General features: G+C 51.8%; 1 protein-coding gene across 2 annotated transcripts in view; it reads right to left on the bottom strand.

The window, feature by feature from the left end:
- The window catches only part of LOC139682897 (acid-sensing ion channel 2), a 507095-nt gene extending 490702 nt beyond the window's left edge, over positions 1-16393 (bottom strand). For both annotated transcript variants that reach the window (XM_071577548.1, XM_071577549.1), the window contains exon 1: positions 15830-16393. In XM_071577548.1, the coding sequence (XP_071433649.1) occupies positions 15830-16393 (564 nt within the window). The remainder of the gene's footprint in view (positions 1-15829) is intronic.
- Between the last annotated feature and the right edge of the window lie 2174 nt (positions 16394-18567).

Raw genomic sequence — 18567 nt, 5'->3', positions numbered from 1 at the left:
TCAGATGTGTCCTCAGTGTGGCATTGACATCTAAGTTTGAGGAGCTCAGAACAGGAGAGGGGCTGCAGTTCAGCTCTTGAACTCATGTTTTGGGAAAATGCTCACAGCAAGTTTCATGAACACCCTCAAGAGAAGCCTCTGCAACTTCCACATGGGATCTTCCCACAGCCCTGGGCAGGGCTACCACCCACAGGACTTGCACCCTGATGGATGGACCAAATATTACTGTTTCTAACCAGACATGGACAGGGGGGAGTTAACTGAGTTTTCAGATCTCACAAGGAGGGTATTAAAATCTCCCCATGACCAAGAAAGACAAAATTCACACTCTGTGTCTCCAGGAGCTGAGGGGAAGGAGCTTTCCAGGCCGTGGAGGTGTTTCTCCAGGTTTCCCAGGCACCCCATCACCTCGCTGATCCAGGTGTGCCCCCAATCCATTCCTGCAGAGCAGCCAAGTGTTGGTGTGCATGGAATTGGAGAGGCCCTTGAGTGCAGCCTCCTGTTCCTGTGAACCACATCCCCAGTCCCATCTGCAAGGGGTGCCCTGAACCCTGCTGGGCTCTTTATCCCCATTATTCCCACCCAATGGTTACTTCAGGATTTCATTCCTTCAAGAAATAATGATTAAAAAACCCCCACCTTTCTAACTTGCAGCATCAGCTTCTCCATGCCCAGTTTATCCCCTTTGCTCCCGAGGTTCAGCTGCAAGAGCTCTGTGTTTATCCCCCACAGTGTTTATCCTGTGGTGTGTTTTCCACAGAGCAATCACAGCCCTTCACACTCTTAAACAAGCTCAATTCTCATAATCTCCCCTCCTGGAACAGGTGCCTGTTTTCCTTAATCCTCCTCATGCCCTCACTCTGTACCTGCTCCAAGTTGGTGGAATGAAAACATTTCCCTCTCCAGCAGCGTTAACAACCCCCTGAGCTCTGTAGGAAAGAGCTTTGCAAAGAGCCTTGGCAAGGTACCTCCAATTAAAGCAGCCACTTAATTAAACCAAAACCAACCAGTCAGGACCTCTGTGATATGATTCTGGTGATTTACAGACCTGCACACAAATTCCCAGGTATGGACTAGTTGGAACAAGGGATGTATCCCCTGGGATTGACATGCAGAACAAACAGGCAAGAATGGAGCACCAGGCAGGTCTTTGCTCAGAGGTGTTTGAGGTCTGTGCTCTTCCAGTTACTCATTTTAATGCTGCATTAAATCAGAATCCTAGAATGGATTGGGTTGGAAAAGACCTCCCAGATCATCAAGTCCAACCCTTGGTCCAACTCCAGTCCCTTTACCAGATCATGGCACTCAGTGCCACGGCCAAGCTCAGTTGAAAAACCTCCAGGGATGGGGAATCCACCCCCTCTCTGGGCAGCCCATTCCAATCCCTGAGCACTCTCTCTGCAAAGAATTTCTTTCTCATCTCCAACTTCAATTTCCCCTGGCAGAGCTTGAGCCCATCGTGCCCCCTTGTCCTATTGCTGAGTGCCTGGGAGAAGAGACCAACCCCCACCTGGCCACAACTTCCCTTCAGGCAGTTCCAGACAGTGCTGAGGTCACCTCTGAGCCTCCTCTTCTCCAGGCTCAACACCCCCAGCTCCCTCAGCCTCTCCCCACAGCACTTGTGCTCCAGTCCCTTCTCCAGCCTCGTTGCTCTTCTCAGTTGGGTTGGAAGAGACCTCTGAGATCACCAAGTCCAACCTTGATCCAACCCCACTGTGATCACTCTGGCACTCTGTGCCCTGGGCTGGTGATCACAGTGGGGTTGGATCAAGACATGTTGGATTCTCTGTCCCTGGAGGTGTTTCAGAGGACACTCAGTGCCACCTCCAGTCCCTTCTCCAGCCTCGTTGCTCTTCTCTGGCCCCGCTCCAGCCCCTCAATCTCTTGCCTCAACTGAGGGGCCCAGAACTGAACACAACACTCAAGGTGTGGCCTCCCCAAGGCAGAGTCCAGGGGAAGGGTCACTGCCCTGGGCCTGCTGGCCACGCTACTTTGGATCCAGGCCAGGATCCCATTGGCCTTCTTGGCCACCTGGGCACACTGGTGGCTCCTGTTGAGCTTCCTGTCCCTCAGTCCCCCCAGGTCCCTCTGCCTGGCTGCTCTCCAGCCACTCTGTGCCCAGCCTGGAGCGCTGCAGGGCTTGGGGTGGCCAAAGGGCAGGACCTGCACTTGGCCTTGTTGCATGAGCACAGAAGCCCAGGATGGCTTAGGTTGAAAGTGATTTTAAAGCCCATCCAGTGCAGGGACACCTCCCACCTGTCCACGTTCCTCCAACCTGGCCTTGGACACTCCCAGAGATGGGACAGCCACAACCTCTCCAAGCAAACTGTTCAGTGATGGTAAATCCTTCCCTATATTGCAGAGTCCATGGAAGGTTTATCCAACCTGCAGGGAGGACAAAGCTCTGGGGGGCTGAATGAGGAGAAAAGCCACATGTGGGTTTAGGGACAAGTGGTGGTTTCATGAAGGTCTGGTAATACCAACTGGCAAGAGCAGCTCCAAAATTCCATCCTGGAGGTGACTCCACACCAGCAGAACCCTCTCTGGAGCTGCTCCACGTGGCTCATGAAGGGGAATTGGGTTTGTGAAGAGGAAACCTTTTCCATTGCACTCTGAGGGCTTAAATATTGTGGTTCCCTGCTGAGTGTGGTTAAGGGAGGAAACCAGGGATACTTTTCTCTTGCCTCTTTTGCAGCTCTTATAAAGGCACATAAAAACAATAATGAGCCACTCAAGCACTTTCAAAAGCCTGGCGGTGATGAATGAGACCCACTGAAACCCTTCTAGTCTTTGCCAAGGGCACTTTGGATTCTACTTGAACCCGTTTTAACCTCAGCACTCAACCTTCTTCTCCACAAAGTTGCCATTGCACGACAACAACCAGGCTGGAGCTCAAAATAAGAGGTTGAAGGAATATTCCTTTCCCTGAGAGGACAGGAATATTTTCTCTACACTTGGGGCTGGGCTTGGAATTGTAATTTAGGTACTTGCTAAAGCTCAGAATTTTAAAGAAATGGGAATATAATTCTGTGTTACCAGTAAAGGAGGGAGGAAAGGTATGAAATGCAGCATGAAAATCCTTTTCTTATGACAGATTGGCATGAAAAATGTGAGGAAAGAATAGAGACAAGCATTATTTGCAGAAATTATAGAATCATGGAGTCATTAAGGTTGAAAAAATCTCCAAGATCAGTGAGTCCAACCTGTGCCTGATGCCCACCTTGTGTGCCAGCCCAGAGCACTGAGTGCCACCTCCAGGGCTGGGCACTCCAAACCTCCCTGGGCAGCTCCTCCCAGGGCCTGCCCACCCTTTCCATGCAGAAATTCCTGCTGCTGTGCCCCCTGCCCCTGCCCTGGCCCACCCTGAGGCCGTGCCCTCTGCTCCTGTCCCTGTTCCTGGAGCAGAGTCCAAATCTCCTGCTTGGATCCATCAGGGATTGCAGAGCCAGAAGGTCCCCTCTGAGCCTCCTTTTCTCCAGGCTGAGCCCCCCCAGCTCCCTCATCCCCTCCTGGAGCTCCAGCCCCTTCCCAGCTCCATTCCCTTCCCTGAACACTCTCCAGCCCCTCAGTGTCTCTCTTGTCTTGAGGGCCCCAAAACTGCCCCCAGAACTCAAGGTGTGCCCAGCACAGGGGGACAACCCCTGCCCTGGTCACATGGGCAGGTATCATCTCACAGGCACAGCTGCACTGTCCTTCCACCAAATCAGAGCATCCCTGAGGATCCTGAGCTGGAAGGGACCCACCAAGTCCAACTCCAGTGGAAAGCCTGCCCAGCTCAGCCATCCATGTGCCCTTCACACCCAGTGCAAGTTCCAAGGCAAAGGCCAAGTGAGAGCTCTTGGTGCCTGCAGGAAATGGGCTGGACCTGCAGAGTGGGAGTGCCCTCTGCTCCAGCCCTTTGCCCACCTGCACCCACCCCCTCAGTGCCCACCAGCCCAGGCACTGCTCCACACTTCTCCCCTGGCCCTGGGAGTTTGGTTGTATTCCCAGGAATTGTTCTCCAAAACCAGCCAAGCTTAACCAAAACACCAGAAGAAAATCCCAGCGGTGCCTCCAATTAAAGGGTCTTGATTTGGCCCCTCTGCCAAGTCCAAACTGCCTTCCCCTCCTTCCCCCACTCTTCCCAGAAAGGGAAAAAAAAACTGAAAAGAAACTGAGAACTCCAAAGAAACTGAATCAAATCAGAATATTTATATTTATAAATATAAATAAATATATATTTATTTATATCTATAATATAAATAAATATATTATTTATTTATATATATAAATTATTTATTTATGTATATAATTTATTTATAAATTATTTATATATAAATAATTTATTTATGTATACAATTCATTTTAAAATTATTTATTTATATATATTTATAAATATAAATAAATATATATTTATTTATATTTATAATATAAATAAATATATTATTTATATATATAAATTATTTATTTAAATATATCATTATTTATAAATTATTTATATATAAATAATTTATTTATGTATACAATTCATTTAAAAATTATTTATTTATATATATTTATAAATATAAATAAATATATATTTATTTTTATTTATAATATAAATAAATATATTCTTTATTTTTATATATAAATTATTTATTTAAATATATCATTTATTTATAAATTATTTAGATATAAATAATTTATTAATATATACAATTCATTTATAAAATATTTATTTATATATATTTATAAATATAAAAAATATATATTTATATTTATAATATAAAGAAATATATTATTTATTTATATAAATAATTTAATTATATATATATACTTTATTTATAAATTATTTATATATACATAATTTATTTATATATATAATTTATTTATAAATTATTTATTTATATATATTGTTTATAAATATAAATATATATATATATTCTAACATTTACAACTACATATACAATTTGCACACACCATCAGGGGCCCCCAGGGGATAAAGGGGAGAGGGAAGGGGGAACAGGAATAAAGGAGGGACAAAACCAAAACAAAACAGACCATCAAAAACTCTAAAAAGGAAAGAAATGCAAAAATATGATCTCACCAACAACTGTCAAGAGAAAACTTGCTCTCTCTCTCTCTCTCTCTGTGGCTCCGATAAGGGACTGACACCTGGACTCCCTCTGCTCCCCAAGCCTTGCCAGAAGAAGAACACACAACTTCCCATCTCTCTCTCAGTTATCCTCCCCTGTTAGGTGGAAAACACGGGTGGAATATCCACTGTCCTGGTTTGAGATGAGCAACTGCCAACCCCCCCAAGCACAGAGAGAAAAGCCTCCCTCCTAACACCAGGGAAAGGGAGGAAAAGAGAGGGGAAAGGAAAAAACACTTCAAACTGCATTTATACTAAAACTACATATATTTTTCACAGAAAGAAAGAGACAATTAGAAGAGAGTACAAATATTCACTCACACAAGTCTGGAACAACAAGTTCCCCACCTCAACTTCTTAACCAACACACAAATTCTACTGTCCTAACTACACATTACTTAAGAAAAACCTTATTCCCCAGGGAGACAAACCCAAGCAGAAAGGAGAGACCCAGAACAACACATTTTACTTTCCTGAGGTACCCTGTGAGCCAGTGGTGGGCCTGGTCCTCTCCATCCCCCCTGGGACAGCATCGTGGGTCCTCCCAAGAGGAGGCTGAGAAGCCACTGCCTTAACCACTCCCACACTGGTTCCTACTGCCCTGGAGATGATGCCAGAATGTGGGATGGAATACAAAATTCCTGGCTGGAAGAGGTCAGCTGTTGGCTCAGCCCAGCTCAGCTCAGCTGTTGGCTCAGCCCAGCTCAGCTCAGCTGACACCTTCAGCCTAGTCCAGACTCCAGAGCCCAAATCCAGGCCCACCTGGGTGAACCCATGACATCTACATAATGGCCACTTCCCCAGTTACAACTGGTTACTAAGAGGGGCCTATCCCAGTCTCTTTCCTTCCCCTCCCAGTTGGGCATGTGGAACACCCAGTGTGGAGTTACTGGACAGAGTCTCAGCTCAGGAGGAACACACAAAACCTCCCCATATGGATCATGGAATCGTGGAATTGTTGAGGTTGGAAAACATCTTTGAGGTTCTGGAGTCCAACCCAAGAGCACCGCCCTGCCCACCACTAACCCGTGTCCTCAAGTGCCACATCCTCACACTTTTGAGCCATTCCAGGGATGGGCACTCCATCCCTGCCCTGGGCAGCTGTGCCAGGGCTTGACAACACTTTCCATGAAGAAATTTTCCCTAATATCCAATCTAAACCTCCCCTGGAACTACTTGAGGTTGTTTCTGTCATCTCAGAGAGAAACTTTTCCCCGAAAGTAACAAGTAAAAGTGGAATTTATGGCTGTACTGAGTCATATCAAATCATCCTCTGCATCTCTGAACCATCACCATCCTCACCAGTCACCTTGGCTGACAAACCCCACAGTGCTGAGGCCTGAGGGGACACCAAAGAGCTGGGATATCTCCAGCCTGGATGTGGCTGCACAGATTGAGGAGAATCCCTTCCCAGTGGGCTCAGGAAGGGAGATGGAGCTGCTTGAGCCCAGCTCAGAGCAGGGCTTGGGCTGGAGGGTTTCTTAGCACAAAAGTCACTTCTTGTTTACTGCTTTTGTTGCTCTTACTGAAAGTGTTTGTGTCTTTTTTTGGAAGATAAGTGTGACTACAAGCACGTACTTGACTCAGACATTTATTTCTCCTCCTGATAGGAGAAAAAAAAAGTGTGGAAGGAGCAGAATACACAGAGGGCTCTCAAAAACTGTGAGAAAACTCACACCTTGCCACAGGTTTCACAGAATCCCAGACTATTCTGAGTTGGAAGGACCCACAAGGATCATTGAGTCCAACTCTTAAGTCCACAGAGGGGATTGAACCCATGACCTTGGTGTTATTACAACCAAGTTTTAACCAACTGAGCTGATCTCAGGTCTGATATTACTTTGTAAGTGGGGGCTGTAAATACCTCCCTGATTTACAAAAAAATAAATGTACAACTCCTTTCCCCACCCCCGGTGACTAAACTGTCCTTGCTTGGTCTCCACCAGTGGTTTGTCACATCAGCTCCCCTGTTGTGGCTGTGCTTTAACTCTCTGTATTCCATGGATTGGAAACATGGAATTCATTGGTCCAACCAGCAGCCACGGGCACAGCAAATGGAGGGATAATTGGGGTTTATGAACACCCTTCCACATCTACCAGCATTCCAAAGTGGGAGGGAGGTGCCCACCTTAGTCAGGGATGCTGCTCAGCCTGCAGACTCTTCAGAATCACAGAATGGATTGGGTTGGAAAAGACCTCCGAGATCATCAAGTCCAACCCTTGATCCAACCCCACTGTGATCACCAGCCCAGGGCACTGAGTGCCCTGGGCTGGTGATCACAGTAGGGTTGGATCAAGACATGGTGGATTCTCAGTCAGTGCCACATCCACAGAATCCTAGAATGGATTGGGTTGGAAAAGACCTCCGAGATCATCAAGTCCAACCCTTGGGCCAACTCCAGTCCCTTTACCAGATCATGGCACTCAGTGCCACGGCCAAGCTCAGCTGAAAAACCTTCAGGGATGGGGAATCCACCCCCTCTCTGGGCAGCCCATTCCAATCCCTGAGCACTCTCTCTGCAAAGAATTTCTTTCTCATCTCCAACTTCAATTTCCCCTGGCAGAGCTTGAGCCCATCGTGCCCCCTTGTCCTATTGCTGAGTGCCTGGGAGAAGAGACCAACCCACACCTGGCCAGAACGTCCCTTCAGGCAGTTCCAGACAGTGCTGAGGTCACCTCTGAGCCTCCTCTTCTCCAGGCTGAACACCCCCAGCTCCCTCAGCCTCTCCCCACAGCACTTGTGCTCCAGTCCCTTCTCCAGCCTCGTTGCTCTTCTCACTTGGGTTGGAAGAGACCTCTGAGATCATCCAGTCCAACCCTTGATCCAACCCCACTGTGATCACCAGCCCAGGGCACAGAGTGGTGGTGATCACAGAGTGCCCTGGGCTGGTGGTCACAGTGGGGTTGGATCAAGACATGTTGGATTCTCTGTCCCTGGAGGTGTTTAAGAGGAGACTCAGAGCCACATCCAGTCCCTTCTCCAGCCTCGTTGCTCTTCTCTGGCCCCGCTCCAGCCCCTCAATCTCTTTCCTCAACTGAGGGGCCCAGAACTGAACAGAAGCAGGACTCAGAGGTATTCCCAAGGCAAAGGGGAGGCTCCTACAACTCCCAGGACAATTCTGGTCTAGCCTTGCCACCCACAACCATCTCCTGTTGTCCTGGAATCTCTAATGACATCCTTCTTGCTCAGCATTTCTTCCTCACCCAGAGGGCAGCACTTGCACTTTGCCTGAGCTCCAGATGCTGCTTGGAGTGCAAACCCTGGCCAGGTGTGGTGGGGAGGGGACAGGAGCTCTCCCTTGGCCTCCTGATGAATGGCTGTGATGAATGGGAGTGGCTTGGAAGCCAAGAGGGGTTCCTGCTCTCCCTCAAACACAGTGTCAGGTGCATGGCAGGGGAAGGCTGAGCCCTCAGCTGGCTCTTACACACAGAAGGGGTTTGTTTCAGCTCCTTCAGGGCCCTCCCTGTGTCTCCTCTCCCTCTGCTCTCAACCCTCTGCTCTCCAGCTGTGCCTGGCACTGTGGCTGTGCCCCTTTGGGACCCATCTCAGATGTTTGGGTTGTTCCCCATCTCAAAGCCCCAGGGAGGGAGGGCAGAATGGCCAAGGGGCAGCTCCAACCAGAACCAAACACAGACATTTCAAAAGAACTTTGAGGAGGATTTTATCACTGTCAGACCAACTTGAGTCAGACCAACATCTCCAGTGTGGAGCACCAATGGCCCAAGTCCACAACCTGCAGCTTCACTTCTGAAGTTTCTGTCCCAAGTCCACAACCTGCACCTTCACTTCTGAAGTTTCTGTCCCAATGTCCACAACCTGCAGCTTCACTTCTGAAGTTTCTGTCCCAAGTCCACAACCTGCACCTTCACTTCTGAAGTTTCTGTCCCAATGTCCACAACCTGCAGCTTCACTTCTGAAGTTTCTCTCCCAATGTCCACAACCTGCAGCTTCACTTCTGAAGTTTCTGTCCCATGGGAGTTGTTTCACCCCATGTTTATACTTTCAGTAGTACAGGATTTAAAATTGGCTTTGTCATGAAGAAAACCCCACAGCCTTTTCTCTCTTGGATTTTAAGTCCATTAACCATCCAAACCCAGGAAGATTTATCCATGAATATTCATCCCATCCACCCATGAAACCTCCTGGTGAGTTTTCAAGCATTACTTTACCCTTCTGCAGCCACTATCCTGATATTTTCTTATTGAGGGAAGTGGAAGTTGTAAATGGGAGTTGGGAATGGACTAATTAATTGACAAAGCAAAGCCACTCACTCCACACTGACCTCATGGATGCACCGGAAAGAATGGGAGAAAAATTATGGATGGGAAAAGACAGACAGGTTGACAGAAACTTGTGTCTTAAAACAGCAATATTCACATGAGATCCTCTCCATTATGTGGCCCCTGTCTGTCAGAAGAATGTGGATGGAAAACAAATGAGTTCCAGCCTTCCATTGTCATGGTCACTGCAAATAAAGAGGCACAGGGGAAACAATTGTGTTACCTGCAATGAATTGACTGCTGAGGAAGCCCAGCCACACATTCATTGGGCAAAGGACCTGCCTGGAAAGGTGTTCCCACGCCAGAACCTCCAGGGGATCCACCAGAACCTTCAGGGCACACACCAGAACCTTCCGAGCACACCCCAGAACCTCCAAAGCACCCAGCAGAACCTTTAGAGCACTCAGCAGAACCTTTAGGGCACACCCCAGAACCTCCAGGGCACCCAGCAGAACCTCCAGGGCACACCCCAGAACCTTCAGGGCACACCCCAGAACCTCCAGGGCACCCACCAGAACCTCCAAAGCACCCAGCAGAACCTTCAGGGCACACCCCAGAACCTCCAGGGCACCCACCAGAACCTCCAGGGCACCCACCAGAACCTCCAGGGCACCCACCAGAACCTTCAGGGCACTCCCCAGAACCTTCAAGGCACCCACCAGAACCTTCAGGGCACCCACCAGAACCTCCAGAGCACACACCAGAACCTTCAGGGCACCCAGCAGAACCTTCTGGTCACACCCCAGAACCTCCAGGGCACCCACCAGAACTTCCAGGGCACCCCCCAGAACCTCCAGGGCACCCACCAGAACCTTCAGGGCACCCACCAGAACCTTCAGGTCACACCCACCAGAACCTCCAGGGCACCCACCAGAACCTTTAGGGCACCCACCAGAACCTCCAGGGCACACCCCAGAACCTTCAGGGCACCCAGCAGAACTTCCAGGGCACCCCCCAGAACCTCCAGGGCACCCACCAGAACTTCCAGGGCACCCCCCAGAACCTCCAGGGCACCCACCAGAACCTTCAGGGCACCCAGCAGAACCTCCAGGGCACCCACCAGAACCTCCAAAGCACCCAGCAGAACCTTTAGGGCACCCAGCAGAACCTTTAGGGCACACCCCAGAACCTCCAGGGCACCCAGCAGAACCTCCAGGGCACACACCAGAACCTTCAGGGCACACCCCAGAACCTCCAGGGCACCCACCAGAACCTTCAGGTCACACCCCAGAACCTTCAGGGCACACCCCAGAACCTCCAGGGCACCCACCAGAACCTCCAAAGCACCCAGCAGAACCTTCAGGGCACACCCCAGAACCTCCAGGGCACCCACCAGAACCTTCAGGGCACCCAGCAGAACCTCCAGGGCACACACCAGAACCTCCAGGGCACCCACCAGAACCTTCAGGGCACCCAGCAGAACCTCCAGGGCACACACCAGAACCTCCAGGGCACCCACCAGAACCTTCAGGTCACACCCCAGAACCTCCAGGGCACCCACCAGAACCTCCAGGGCACCCACCAGAACCTTCAGGGCACCCACCAGAACCTTCAAGGCACACCCCAGAACCTCCAGGGCACCCACCAGAACCTTCAAGGCACACACCAGAACCTCCAGGGCACCCACCAGAACCTCCAGGGCACACACGAGAACCTTCAAGGCACACACAAGAATCTTCAGAGCACAAACTACAACCCCAAGACCAGAACCTCCAGGGCACATCCCAGAACCTCCAGGGCACCCACCAGAACCTCCAGGGCACCCACCAGAACCTCCAGGGCACACCCCCTGCCACAGCCTGGACCAGCTGGGCTGCTGGGGGTCGTTCCTCAGCAAGGTGGCACTGAGATTTTCCACGGCCCTGCTGCTCACACTCCCAGGATCCACTGCCAGGCCATCCCACCCCTCATTCTGTGTCTGCCCCAGGGGCTGAAAGGGTTTTCATGAATTTTCTCCCACGCATTTGCTGTGCCACACACGAAATTCTCCCCTCAGAGCTCCCTTCCCATTGCCCAGCTCAGGACAGCAAAGAACCAGGAGCCACCCCAAGAGTCCCAGGAACACCCACAGAGTCTCCCTTGGGACGGGAAAGGACCAGGAGCCACCCCAAGAGTCCCAGAAACAACCACAGAGACTCCCTTGGGACAGCAAAGGATAATGAGCCACCCCAGGAATCCCAGGAACACCTCAGAGAAACCTTCAGGACAGCAAAGAACCAGGAGCCACCCCAAGAGTCCCAGGAACACCCACAGAGACTCCTTTGGGACAGCAAAGGACCAGGAGCCACCCCAGGAGTCGCAGGAACACCTCGGAGAATCCTTCAGGACAGCAAAGGACCAGGAGCCACCCCAAGAGTCCCAGGAACACCCACAGAGTCTCCCTTGGGACAGCAAAGGACCAGGAGCCACCCCAAGAGTCCCAGGAACACCCACAGAGTCTCCCTTGGGACAGCAAAGGACCAGGAGCCACCCTAAGAGACCCAGGAACACCTCAGAGACTCCCAGAAAATCCCAGCACTGAGAAGCCACCAACAGCAGTGTCAGGGGAGGACCTTGAAGTCCCAACAAGCAGCATGAGCACAGCTCCCTCAGAAAAATCCCATCTGCCAGGTCATCTCCAACCAGGACCTTCTGGCAGGAGCAAGACAGAAAGAAAAGAAAGGATTTCTTCAGCATTTTCTCCTCCAAACCCTCCAAGGGAATGGGTTTGCTAAGCATGTTCTGCCAGTTTTCTCTCCTTCAGTGCCTTGCCTAGAGCAGAGCTCTGCATTGTCTCATCTGCTGCTCCTTGCCCTGCAGGGCCAGAGCAGGATCAGCACCACCTTGCTGGTCCCTCTGGGGTGTCCCTGCAGAAAAGCCCGGGGGGACTCACTCCTCTGGGGACACCTTAATGTGGGACATGTCCCAGAGCCAACATCCTGGGGGGAAAATAGGGAATGGAGGGGGAGCACGGCTCAAATCCTGTCAGTAAAGCAATTTAAATGGAGAAGAAGGAGAGTAAGAAGGAATTTCAGCAGGGAAGAAGGAGCTCAACAAGGAATTTCAGCAGGGAAGCAGGAGAGGAACAAGGAATTTCAACAGGGAAGAAGGAGGGTAAGAAGGAATTTCGACAGGGAAGCAGGAGAGGAACAAGGAATTTCAACAGGGAAAAAAAGGGTAACAAGGAATTTCAAAGGGAAGAAGGGGGTAACAAGGAATTTCAACAGGGAAGCAGGAGGGTAACAAGGAATTTCAACAGGGAAGAAGGAGGGTAAGAAGGAATTTCAACAGGGAAGAAGGAGGTTAACAAGGAATTTCTACAGGGAAGAAAGAGGGTGAGAAGGAATTTCAGCAGGGAAGCAGGAGAGTAACAAGGAATTTCAACAGGGAAAAAGGAGGGTAACAAGGAATTTCAACAGGGAAGAAGGAGGGTAAGAAGGAATTTCAACAGGGAAGCAGGAGAGGAACAAGGAATTTCAACAGGGAAGAAGGAGCTCAACAAGGAATTTCAACAGGGAAGCAGGAGAGGAACAAGGAATTTCAACAGGGAAGAAGGGGGTAACAAGGAATTTCAACAGGGAAGAAGGAGTTCAACAAGGAATTTCAACAGGGAAGAAGGAGCTCAACAAGGAATTTCGACAGGGAAGAAGGGGGTAACAAGGAATTTCAACAGGGAAGAAGGAGCTCAACAAGGAATTTCAACAGGGAAAAAGGAGGGTAACAAGGAATTTCTACAGGGAAAAAGGAGCTCAACAAGGAATTTCTACAGGGAAGAAGGAGGGTGAAGTCATGTTTGCAAAGTGCCATTCCAGCTCCTGTTTTCCCACGTGCCAGCAGCACCGTGGGCTTTATCCAGGGACTCTGTGCCCACCACACGCCCCTCCATGCACCACAAGGACAGCCCTGACTTCTCCAGCAGCACCTGATTGCAGAGTTCCTGCTCTGGTGCAGCCTCCTGCTGCAAAGCTCCTGCCTCTCGTGCTCCCAGGGGTCTGAATTTAGGGAGTACAGAGAAAAAAAAAAAAGCCCTGCAGTCCTTCCCAAAGCTGCTCCGGGATTTACACCCTGTTTGCCCTCAGGGAACAGCTCAGATGAGGCTTCTCCAGCAGGATGGATGGGCTGTCACAGAGCTCCCTGTGCAGCTGCAACAGGTTGATGGTGATGAAATGCAAAATTCATCCAGGACATGAGGTTGTGATTCAGCCTGGAGGCAGCTCAAAGACCTTTCCAGCTTTTCTCCCAGTGGAAAAACCTACTCATCCTTCAAGCAGCTGCCTTTTGCTGCCTCTTATCTCTGAGAAGTAAAATCTGGAAGGGAGGCAGGGTTGTTGTGTCCCTGCTGAGTGATGCTTCCAGGATTTCCATAACCTGAGGGATTACCTGGAGTCAGGGAGACTGAACCCCTGCCTGTTGGAGAGGCACAACAAGCAGTGCTGTCTTCTGGATCATCCAGGACCTGCTGGGCTCAGTTATTGCACTGAATCTCTCCAGCACTTTGACAAGGCCAAGCACTGTCAGGCCACAATATCCTGCCTGTTTTTAACTGGCCCTGCTCTGTTTTAGCAGAGCATTTATTTGGCAGACAGGGAATGTTTGTCTTTCTGGAAACTACTGTACCCCCTAAGGAAAAGAAAGGAAATAATTCATTATTCAGGAGCAGCTACTAAACAGCCAGGCCTGACACCTCAGTTTGTCCCAGGGGGCTGCCAAGAGGTCCTGCCTTCTCTGAGAAAAGGATTTGCTGTTTTAAGCCCTGCAGATGTTTGGAGTTGCTCTTTGCTCCCTGGCTTTGAGGCTTTTGCTTTTGGCCCGTGTCTACTTCATTATTGGGAAGCCCATGAGCAAAATAGCTCCTGCTGCCCACACTCTCACTACAGGTAAGGGAGGTCTGTCCATCCTGTTGAGATCTGTCCTCCCTCCCCAAGTCTTCTGTCCCTGTGTCTCCTTTTCCATCCCACTCTCCACACCTGGTCACACATGGCTTTTCTTTAACAAGCTCCTCTCCTTGGGACTTGTCCACACGTTCCCGTGACTCACATGACCCCCCACGCTCTGCTCAGCCCTGCCCAGGGAGCAGAAACAGGGCAGTGGTTTGCTTGGATATCCAGTTTGAAAGGGGCAAAGCATCAGGGACGTGCACAGGCAAAAACTGAGGCATGAAATTCTGTGTTCCTGCTACAGAGAGCACAGTCTGGGTGATGGCAGAGACTTTGGAGTGAGAGTCAGTTGGGCTCATTTGCCAGAAGATCCAAAAGCAGCAGAGACAGAAAACATTCCCTTCTCCCCAAACCAGGTAAAGATCCTTCTGACAAACCAGACAAAGCTCCTGCTGATGAACCAGACAAAGCTCCTGCTGACAAACCAGACAAAGCTCCTGCTGACAAGCCAGACCAGCACCAAACCTGCCATGGCCCCTGCAGGACACAGGGCAGAACAAGCAGCATCACTCCCAGAGGAACAACCACCTGACTCCAGGACCACCAACCTCCCCAGACCTCAGCAGGGCCTGAGAGCACAGTGTGGCTTAGCCCAGTCCACATCTCAGCCAGGATGGGACTCAAAGCTGCAGCCTGTGAGAGCAGCCCCCTCTGCAGCCCCCTCGCCCTCCCCAGCAGCACAGGGAGGGCATCACTTCTTCCAGACAACCTGCTCCTTATGTTCATTTTGCACTGACACTTTCTGCCAGTCCAGGCACCCAGGCCAGCCTGCACTGCCATCAGGGTGCCAGCCAGGAGCTGGAGCTGGAGCTGAGCAGTGGCTGCTTCTCTCAGGATGCTCAAGCTCACGGCTCGCTCCACCTCCCCCAGCCTCAGAGCAGACTGGGCTCAGAGCTCAGCCTCATTTCTCATCCTCTTCCTCTCTTTCCCCCCTCCCTTCTCTCCAGCACAGCACCAGGAAGGACACAGCACCAGGGAGGTACCCAGCTGGTGCCCACACTCTGCAGAAAACCAGGATTTATGAGCCACAAACACCAGGAACAAGCAGAAAAATTTCCCCTTCCACGATTCCAACAAAGCTACAAACACCTGAGGAAATGCAGCTGGACACCACTCAGAGCAGCCCCGAGCTCCTGCCCTTCTTGCTGGCCTCTTGCCAGCCCTTCCTCCAGCTCCTGACATCCACTGCCCACAGCAAGAGAGCCCCAAAGCCCCCCTGATGTTCAGCAGGACCCATCTGAAGCCCTGGTCTCACACCAAGCAGCCACCTGGGCCTCCTGCAGGATGGAGGCTGGACCTGCTGCAAGCCCCTTGCAGGTCTGGCCCCACAAAACACCCCCAACAGGACTCCAACAAACAAACTCCAGCTCAACAGGCTGCTCCTGCTCCTCCTCTGCCACACCAGAGCCTTCACTCACCACGCCGAGCCCACATGGCTGTGCCAGCGACCTCCTGGTCCTGCACCACCACCATCCTCATGCCCAGAGAAGAGAAAAGCAGAGTGTCTGCTCCTACTCACAGTTTTGAAGTCCTCATGGTTGCACTCCTGCCCTTTGAACTTGCAGTACAGCATCATATCCTTCAGGTCGTGACCGACACGCGCCAGGAACTCCTGCATGTTGAAAACTTTGGGTTTGTAGTGCTTGAAGTTGGCCTTCTCCTGCAGGATGGCCAAGACAGCAGGGTCAGCCAGGTGAGGGTTGGGGATCTGCAGGTTGACATCCAGCAGAGCCAGGAGCTCCCCAGCGTGGTACAGGTCGTTGGTGGTGAGCCTGGAGAAGCGGAACTCATTGAGGTTACAGATGGTGACAGCAGGGAAGACCAAGCTGTTGGCCACGACCTCATCCACTTTGGTCACGTGCTGGTAGGAGAAGTAGAAAGCCACCCTGTCCGAGCTCTCAACCAGGAGGAGCCCCAGTGAGCCCACAAAGGCCAAGGTCCAGAGCAGGCGCCGGAGGGTCACCGGCCCGTAGACGAAGACGTGGCGGATCCCGTGGAGTGTGGTGGTGTTGGCGAAGATCTGGATGCTGGAAGGCTGCAGGCTGCCCATGCTGCCCTCACTGGTGCTGTCCTTCAGATCCATAGCGAAGTTCAACCCTGCCACTGCTTTGGGGCACAGCCTGGAGCTGGAACTGGGGGATCTGGAGCTCTCCTCTTCTCAAGGAATCCAACCCTTCAAGGGGTGGGAGGGAGAAGGAAAGGCAGAGCAGCTGCTGCCAGTTTATCCCACGAGCTCAGCAGTGGCTTCGTGGGGGTAAATATTTATATAAAAATCCATTCAAACTCTCGCTCTTGATTTCCTCGGTGCGATAAGGAGGGCTTGGTTTTATTTAGGGAGACACCAAGGTGATGTGGAAGGGATGTGGGTGGGCAGCGAACGCCGAGCCAATGGCAGTGCGGTCCTCCCCCTGCACACACACACACACAGACACACACAGAGACAGACACACACGAGCCGAGGGGAGAGGAGATAAAGCGAGCGAGTTTAAAACAAGCCGAGGCGGCTCACAGGCTGTTAACTAGCGCGGAAAGGCGACGATGCTGTTTCCCGGAGCTGATGCCTTCAGACCCGGCGGGTGATGCTCCCCGAGCTCCGCAGATGGAGCTGCAGGATTTGGGCATCTCCCCTCCTCCCCAGCAGCAAATCCAACCCCAAAAACCCACCCTGTGCTGCCGGTGCGATTTTGTGAGGGCTTCTCTCGGGGAAAGGTGGGCAGCTGATTCAGAGAGGGGAGGAAAACGGGAAGGGAAAGGCTTAAAAACCAAAGGAAAGCGAAGGGAATTGCTGCTCAGCTCCACGCAGAGCGGCGCGGCAGAAAGCGGCGCAGTGAAGCCTCTTCTCCATCACTCGGCAGCTCAGAGCAAAAATCAGGCAGGGCACGGCTCGGTGGGGATGGGCAGAGGCAGCGGAGGGGCTGCAGCATCTCTCCTGTCCTCTGTCCGTGTGCCGGGGCTCCCCTGCTCTGCAGGACCGCCAGGGAGAAGCGCTGGCAGCCCCGAGTCACAGCGATCCCGAGAGCCCGGGCAGGGCAGGGAGAGGGGGTGCCATCGGAGCCCCCCAGCTCCAGCCTCACAGAGGGTGAGTCTGTGCCAGGCTGTGCCCCCGTGGGTCCGGAGGGCCTCCTGCTCCCCCCGGGCTCAACCCACCCCAGGGGCTCTACCCAGCGAGGCTGGGAAGGCTCCGAGGCAGCAGCGGCTCCAGATGTTCCGTTTGCCGCAGCTGGGATGGGTGGGATTGGGGAAGGCGCTCCCAGATGTGCGTTCGGCCGGGAGGGTGGGAAGGAGGAGGCGGGAGGAGGCAAACGGGAACGGTTTCCTACCCGGGAGATGCTGCAGATCCTGTGCCGACGCCTCCATCCATGAGAACATCCCCGGTGCCTGCTGCAGGAACGGCAGTGAGGGGGGTCAGCCCAGAGATGAGGGGGATCTGAGCAGGGGCTGGAGGGCACAGCAGGATTTTTGCCTGGTTTTTGCCTGGTTTGGTTCAGATCCAGAATTCAAGATCAGGATTTCTGCCTCTGTACAGCACTCAGCACTACAGCAGGTGAGGGTCCCAGGGCCAGGGCAGCACCCAGGAGGTGACTTTCCCAGCTGGGATGAGGTGGGAGCAGAAGGTCCAAGCACAGACAGAACCTGTCACAGTCTGCAGGGGGATGCCTTGTGGCCCTCAGCCCCCCATGGAACGACCTTAAGGCCAAGCCCAAAGATGACAATGGGACAAAACGAGCCCAGTTTCTGAATTTATAACCCCAAGTGCTGTTACCCCAAGAGCAGACCCTGAAACAGCCTTTGCACCATTTGGCCCCTTCACCTTCCAGGTGCTTCACCTTCACTGACAGACCCCTGAGTCCCTTGTCCTCAGGCCATGATGATTTTCACCCAGAGACAAGATCATTTCAGCTTTTGTTACTTCTAAAGCCACATTTGGCCCTGGCAGCCAAAGGCAAACCCAGCTGTGGCATCCCTGGCATGGATATGCCCACAGGGGTATCTCAGGCTGAGCTGCTCGTCCCACACTGCTCCAACACTTCTCTCTCCATTCCACACCAGGCAAACTGAGGCAGGGAGGGGACAAAGGACTCGGGAGCCACAAGCTGAAGTTCCCAGTGGGTCTTTGCAGCACACCAGGTTGCTGCCCCAAAGCTGAACCCTCCTCCTGCAGCCAGAAGGCTCCAGGGCTGTGTCCTCAGGGCTGGCTGGGACACAGAGGGAGCAGGAGCTGCCTCAGGGGGTGGTGTAGGAATCCACATCAGCCCT

Source organism: Pithys albifrons, chromosome 25 (genome assembly GCF_047495875.1).
Source record: "Pithys albifrons albifrons isolate INPA30051 chromosome 25, PitAlb_v1, whole genome shotgun sequence".
NCBI classification, from domain to species: Eukaryota; Metazoa; Chordata; class Aves; order Passeriformes; family Thamnophilidae; genus Pithys; species Pithys albifrons.
The sequence above is the reverse complement of the archived record's forward strand: the minus strand, read 5'-3'. Positions and strand labels throughout refer to the sequence as shown.